The sequence below is a fragment of the Aptenodytes forsteri genome, unplaced genomic scaffold, assembly GCF_000699145.1.
Source record: "Aptenodytes forsteri isolate BGI_AS27 unplaced genomic scaffold, ASM69914v1 Scaffold707, whole genome shotgun sequence".
Lineage (NCBI taxonomy): Eukaryota > Metazoa > Chordata > Aves > Sphenisciformes > Spheniscidae > Aptenodytes > Aptenodytes forsteri.
The window spans coordinates 543,704-550,537 of record NW_008795363.1 but is presented as its reverse complement, the minus strand read 5'-3'; the positions used below and the strand labels follow the sequence as shown (position 1 = coordinate 550,537).

Here is a 6,834-nt window from a genome sequence, read left to right as displayed (position 1 = left end):
CATAAACCCCCCCCTTTTTTTTTTTTTTTTTTTTCTCCCCATGTAGGATCACTACGACTGGGGCTTGCGTGCAATCAAGTCAGTGCTAGTTGTCGCCGGCTCCCTCAAACGAGATGACCCAGAGCGACCTGAAGACCAAGTTCTGATGCGCTCACTTCGTGACTTTAACATCCCCAAGATTGTGACTGATGATGTGCCGGTGTTTATGGGGCTGATTGGAGATCTTTTCCCTGCGCTGGATGTGCCTCGGAAGCGTGACCTGAATTTTGAGTCGTTTGTGAGGCAGGCTGTTCTGGACCTCCGGCTGCAGGCTGAGGACAACTTTGTGCTCAAAGTAAGATCAACTGATCTCCTGCTGTATCTCCACCACCACCAAATCATTTGGGTTTTCTCAGCCATCTTTGCTTCTACAAAGAGGGCCCTGCACAATATTCCCTTGCAGGCAGACCTTGATGGAGGACAGAGTCAGCTATGATGGGTCTGATGCAGTTGCACCTGCCCCTAAAGCCAGCACTGGCTCGGTCCCTGAGTTTACAAAGGGGCGAACTCTTGTACGCTCATGAAAGTGTGGCCCCTGGAGAGCAGAGCCTCATTGGCTGATGGCTGTCAGATGTAGATAATGCTGAAGGTTTGTCTGCAGGCTGAGGATTTTACCCATCATGATTAGAGTGTTTAGACCAAACTCAATGTCAAATCCATTTGTGTCTCTGGGTCACATCTTTCTAAAGAAGAGGCCCAATGGAAGCTATTTTGTAGATCTGAACTTCAGTTTGGCATGTTTGTCTAAAATTTGGGAATGTTCTTTCTCAGGTGGTGCAGCTGGAGGAGCTGCTGACAGTCCGGCACTCTGTCTTCGTGGTGGGTAACGCAGGCACGGGCAAGTCGCAGGTGATGAGATCCCTGAACAAGACTTACCAGATAATGAAGCGACGCCCTGTCTGGACAGACCTCAACCCCAAGGCAGTCACCAACGATGAGCTTTTTGGCATCATTAACCCAGCAACAAGAGAATGGAAAGATGGTAAATGTCTTTTCATGCCTGAATCTGTAGATAAAGAAGGATATTTTTAATGCACTTCCTAAGCAACAGCAGGATGAGTGGTTCTTTGCGTGCGAGTCTGAAAGCCCAGGTGCTTGTCTGCTGCTCACAGCCACGTGAGAGTTTGTTGTTAAAAGGATACGTGGGATGTTTTAGCTTTTTTGTCTTCAAATGGGAAGTATAGCAGAAACCTGCTTTATCCTATTGCCATAAGAATAATTATCATGTCCATTAATACCAACACTTACCAGTTCCTAAATGGGGCAGGCCGTTTTTGGGGGTTGGCTGGACCAGTGATGGAAGAGAGTTCCCTCCTGCCCTATGGTGTGCACTGGGGCCCCCCAAAATGTGCCATCCCCAGGTTTCCATAGCTGGTAGCACAAACGCAGCAGCCTTAAAGTGCTGTTTTTCCACTTAATAGTGCTGCCCAATCTCTGTAGTACACCAGCATTTGCCAGTCTGTTGATCCTGATTGCTCCCGAGGAAAATAAGATGAGCATTTAAAACTTGCTGAAAGATTACAGAAATCTGGAGTGAAAATGTTCAGTTGTGACTAATACATAAAGGCAGCTTTGATTTACGTGTGTGGCTGGTTTGGGAGGTGTGGGGGAGGTAAGAGAAGACGTTGCCATAAATCATCTTCGGCCAGAAGTCCTCCAGGAGATGAGCTGCCACCCACCTCCCCTGGCCCCTGCCACAGACCCCTCCTGACTCCTTGCTTTGCTCCAGTGCCAGGGTTAATTTATTTTTAATTGTAATTAGGGACCCTAAATCAAAGTGACAGAGGGAAGTGTGGGATACAGCCTGAACTCTGCAGACTGGCTGCAGCAGTGACTGCAGATTGAGGACTGCAGGTGGCACTGAACAGCAGGAGGGACGTTTTACAGGTGGCTGTCCAGCGGTTTTTAGCCTGTAACGTTTCAAGGGAGCTTACAGCACTCCTCCCTGAGGTTTCAAGGCAAATATTTTCTGCATTAACCATTCCTGAAAATTTTGTTTCTTGTTGCAAAGACCAGCAAGGCAATCTTCACCACAGCCTAGCAAGAGATGATGTGTTCCCTTACAGATCAGCCCCTTCTTTTCCTCTTCCAGTTTTCATCCTGTCACTCCTTGCATTATCAGGAGTTGAAAAGTTTATACATGTTAGGTGGTAAAAGGTCCCACAAGGGAATCCTAAAAGTGTTCTTTGTAGAACCAAACTCTTCTTTTAAATCCAAGACCGCTCTGTGGTGTGGATGCACAGGGTTAGGAGAGAGGCACTTTTCTCTCCGCTGCTGTAGTGCTGTACGTGAGGGAAGCGTTGATGCTCTGAGACGGTAGCTATTCCTGATACTAATGATGTTGGAGCGGTTTCCAAGGCATGTGTCCAACATGTGAGGAACTGAGTCAAGGCAGAGCCAGTGAAGTGTTATTTTTTTTGACCCGATCTCGGAATCGGATACCTGTTTCAGGCGAGCTGTTCTGCATTTGTTGTGCACAAGCTTTGTCTTCAGTCATATAACGCCACTAGCTGTTCCTGACCTGGATCACAAAGAAATAGCTTGTCCTGGAGGAAAAAAGTGTGCTTGCCACAATTCACCAGAAGAGAGGCTTTTTTTTTAATGTTTGCCTCATGTTTTTTCATGAAGACCAGCGTCTCCCTAGGTATTTTCACATGTAGAGGAGAGCGATAGTTTTGTGGAGTTTTCATTTGCTCTGCAGTACTGCTACTCTATTCCCAGCCTTCTTGCTCTCCTTAACATTCATTATTTACTCCCCTCGAGACACTGTATCCTCTCTGTCTCCTTGATTTTACTGACATTTTGTTCTGTCATTCAATGTCATTCTGTGCTTGTTCTCCCCTCAATCTCACTAAAGCCATGACCCAGCATTTAACATATCTTGATTTCCCTGATATACTTTGAGCCACAAAAAAACATTTATAAGAATTTCCAAGGCATATTCAGATGGTTTTCTCTGCATTGTGTAATTCATGCCTTCTTTTGCCTCTGAGTATCTGCTCTTCACTTTTCTTATCCCTTATGATTCTTGGTGGGAATGAAGCTCCTGTGTAGGTCTGCAGTCATTTTCAGTGGTGGTAACCGATAATGTTGTTTTTTCTTCAAAGCAGACTAGACCCGTATCATGATATAGTAATATTTATGTACAGATGCATAGAGTTTTGAATGCTTAAGAGGAAAACATTCATTAGGATAACTTTTAGTAGGTTGCTAGAGAAAACTGTTAGAGCAGGTGGCAACTTCAGTGTTCATCAACGTATTCCTGTCACCCTCCCAGGACTGTTTTCATCAATCATGCGGGAGCTGGCCAACATCACACATGATGGTCCCAAGTGGATCGTACTAGATGGAGATATTGATCCGATGTGGATTGAATCTCTTAATACTGTGATGGATGATAATAAGGTAATGAATATAAGTTAAAGAAGCAGGTATTCCTTGACTGCATGGTGTGATTCAGCCTAGGAGAAATGCAGATGCTGAAATAACACCTCCTAGAAAAATGCAATTGTGTTTCTTCAGATATACCAAACAGTACTGCATAAAGAAAATGGTGCATGAGGGAAATAGCTCAAAGCATGTTTTCATTGGAATTTCCCTTTCCTGGAGAGTTGGGCTCATGAGTAACTGCAAATGTCCTGATCATAACTTCAGGTCCTTTAAAAATAGAGTGGGGTCATAATCCCACACCTTTTTTCCCCACCCTAAGGGAGCGTTGTTGATTCTGGGTCATGGAAGAGGGAAGGGTCGTTCTACTACCTGTTAGAAATCAGCTGCTTTGCCTCGAGGAACTGGGCTGACAGCAACCAAGCTTTTTAGTGCGAAGTGCTGAATGCTTTTCACTCCTATTCCTGGGGGAGGTGTTAGTCTGTCTGTCTGTCTGTCTGCCACATGCAGGTGCTGACCCTGGCAAGCAATGAGAGAATCCCCCTGAACCCAACGATGCGTCTGGTCTTTGAGATCAGCCACCTGCGCACAGCCACCCCAGCGACCGTGTCCAGAGCGGGTGAGTCCTGGCCTGAGCTTCACACTGGGATTTTGCATGGACCAAGTAGGATCTAGTGCCATTAACCAGTCTTTTGTTGGCCAGCTTGGTCCCTCTTGAAAGTTCCCAACCTGGGATCACAGCTGCCTTTGGTGGACAGGGTAGGTTCCTGAAGCATATGGACAAACTGAGGATCCTGACCCCAAATCCATATGGGGAGCTGTCATCATCTTGGAGATTTACCCAGGGCTCTCTGACTGTTGACAGCTGATCGTGGCTTCAGCATTGCCAAGAGAGTGGTCCTGTTGTGCAAAGCCCTGTATGGACTTGATGAGGAGAGGGACAGTCTTTATCCCAAAGAGATCCTGATCTTCTGGAGAAGTGCATGAAGTATGGGAGAAGGGAATGAGGGTGTTCCCTAGTTTTACACATGGGGAAATGGGGCCCAGAGCAGTAACATGATTCAGGCAAGACCATGTTCTGAATTTGGGGCGAGGTCATGAACGGTGTCCTGGTTTCCTAAGTTAAGTCTCTTCACTGTTAATATTTCTACTCCGCACTGGGGCAGGAGGAGGGGCGAGGTAATGGGGCACCCAGGTGTATTTGACAGGGTTTTAGTTGTGTGAAAGTAGATGAGAAATTCTGCTGGAGGAAAGGAATAGTCTCTGCTGTGTCCTACTATATGTTCTCTCTTACCCTGGGCCTAAAGGGATCCTGTACATCAACCCATCGGATCTGGGCTGGAATCCCCCAGTGAGCAGCTGGATTGACAGGCGAGAGATCCAGTCCGAAAGAGCCAACCTGACCATTTTGTTTGATAAGTACCTGCCGACTTGCCTGGACACCCTCAGAACAAGGTACCATCTGAAGAGTGATTGTATCTCTGCTGGTGAAGGCAGGGGGGCACTCGCCGCTTTCCAGACCAGCTGTGCTGTGCTGGGGTTGTGCTGCATGTGGCGTGGGTGGCTGGTTTCCTCCTTGGCCCTGAGGGCCCTGTGCATCACTGGCTTAGGCTCAGAGAAACAACGAGGTGAGGTGGGGAGCTGATGTTCCTACTCATCCTTTGTTGGTCAGATCTGGTTTTCATCTGGTTTTCATCGGATTTTCATTTGATTGTTCCTGTTCTTCTTGTACCAGTTCTGTATCTCTTGGAAAGTAAATCCAGGAGATCCTAAAGAGAAAGTCTTTTCAGTGTCCTGATGTGCCAGGCTAGACCCGAGTTCACTCCACAAGTTATTTTTCAGTAGAGCAAGTCTCAGACCACTGCTGAAGGAAAGTTTTCAGTATGTGGCGTAGAAGATGGAGAGAGCAGATCCTCTTTTGTCCTCTCCCAACTTCTTTTCCTGCCCCTTGGTGATGAGAAGGAAGTTGGTGTTTGTGGGAGAGGGTGGGATTGCTCTACAGGCAGTTCTGTCTTGAATTTCTTTCCTGATGCATTTAGACAAAGTTAAGTCAGTCTGTGTGGACATCCAGCCTGAGCATGTTTCATGGTTGGACACCAATCCAATGAACATGAAGAACTTAGATATTTGGAAGGGCCCTGGTGCTCCTTGGCTTGAGTTAGCTTCAAAGTGGTGCCCACAGAGAAGTCGTGTGGTTCTTGCTTATCATCATGGGAGACAGCTCTCTTACTCATACTGTCATGAGGACTGGCCAAAGTAGAGTCCCAACAAACTTGAGTAAGGGAGCTTCTCCCATCCTCTGCTTGCTTCCCATAGTTGCGACTTCATTTAAAAAAAAAAAAAAAAAAAAAAAAAAAAAAAAAAAAAAAAAAAAAAAAAAAAAAAAAAAAAAAAAAAAAAAAAAAAAAAGTATCAGTGTACAACTGAGCATGGGAGTTGTCAACCACAACGGGGATGTGTCAGAAGGGGCTGCATTAGTGAAAGCAGTGGTCTTGGGAAGTAGGAGTTAGGCATCTTACTAGGGAGCTGCTCCCTAGGTGACCAAGCTGGTTATAGCTGTTGGCAGTAAAGTCCATTGGACATTTCCCACTCTATTTGCTGAACATTGTGTCAGACCATGAAATCCACGGGATTAGCTGCAGGCAGCCCTTAGCTGAGCATTTTGGTAGCTTGCTTAATTCAGAAATTGTAGAACCAACCTTTCAAATAGCTATAATTACTTTATGGAGGACTTCAGTGCTGCTACAATATTAGTTTGGAATTCTGTAAGTGTAGCTTAAATGAATGTAAAATGGCAAGATGAAAGGGTGTATTTTATTACTCCTCTATTTGACCGCTTTTGAACTCATCGTGTTCACAGGAAATCATTGCCTTTAGCAAGTCTTCCATTTTACTTTTTTCAAGAGGATCAAAGTTTTAAAATGCTTGAAACTTCTGATTACTGTTATTACTTGTATATGTGCCAGTGCCAGCAGGTCCGAGGGAGAGAATAGGTGTTCTCTTTACTGCTGCACCCGGGAATAAGACACGCACTGCTGACAAGTAAAATGCTAATATTCTGAAAAAGCATTTCTAGGCTTGCCTTCCTGGTTGTGAGCAACTGTGTTGCTGGACCCAATTAAATTTCCCGTGCTTCTAATTTCCACCCCTTAGATTTAAGAAGATTATTCCCATTCCTGAGCAGAGCATGGTTCAGATGTTGTGCTACCTCCTCGAATGCCTCCTGACAGAGGAGAACACACCTCCTGACTGTCCCAAGGAGCTTTATGAACTTTACTTTGTCTTTGCTGCTGTCTGGGCCTTTGGTGGATCAATGTTTCAAGACCAGGTAAGAAGGAAAATGCCACTTCAGCATCTTTTATACAGGCCTTCTTTTTTCTTTTTTTCTTTTTTTCTTTTTTCTTTTTT

General features: G+C 45.4%; 1 protein-coding gene across 1 annotated transcript in view; it reads left to right on the top strand.

Annotated features, from left to right (window-relative positions):
- The window catches only part of DNAH9 (dynein axonemal heavy chain 9), a 214,927-nt gene that overhangs the window by 54,699 nt on the left and 153,394 nt on the right, over window positions 1-6,834 (top strand). Inside the window, exons 31-36 of the mRNA XM_009280185.1 lie at window positions 47-334; window positions 811-1,021; window positions 3,317-3,444; window positions 3,937-4,045; window positions 4,734-4,881; window positions 6,580-6,754. Coding sequence (XP_009278460.1) covers window positions 47-334; window positions 811-1,021; window positions 3,317-3,444; window positions 3,937-4,045; window positions 4,734-4,881; window positions 6,580-6,754 — 1,059 coding nt within the window. The remainder of the gene's footprint in view (window positions 1-46; window positions 335-810; window positions 1,022-3,316; window positions 3,445-3,936; window positions 4,046-4,733; window positions 4,882-6,579; window positions 6,755-6,834) is intronic.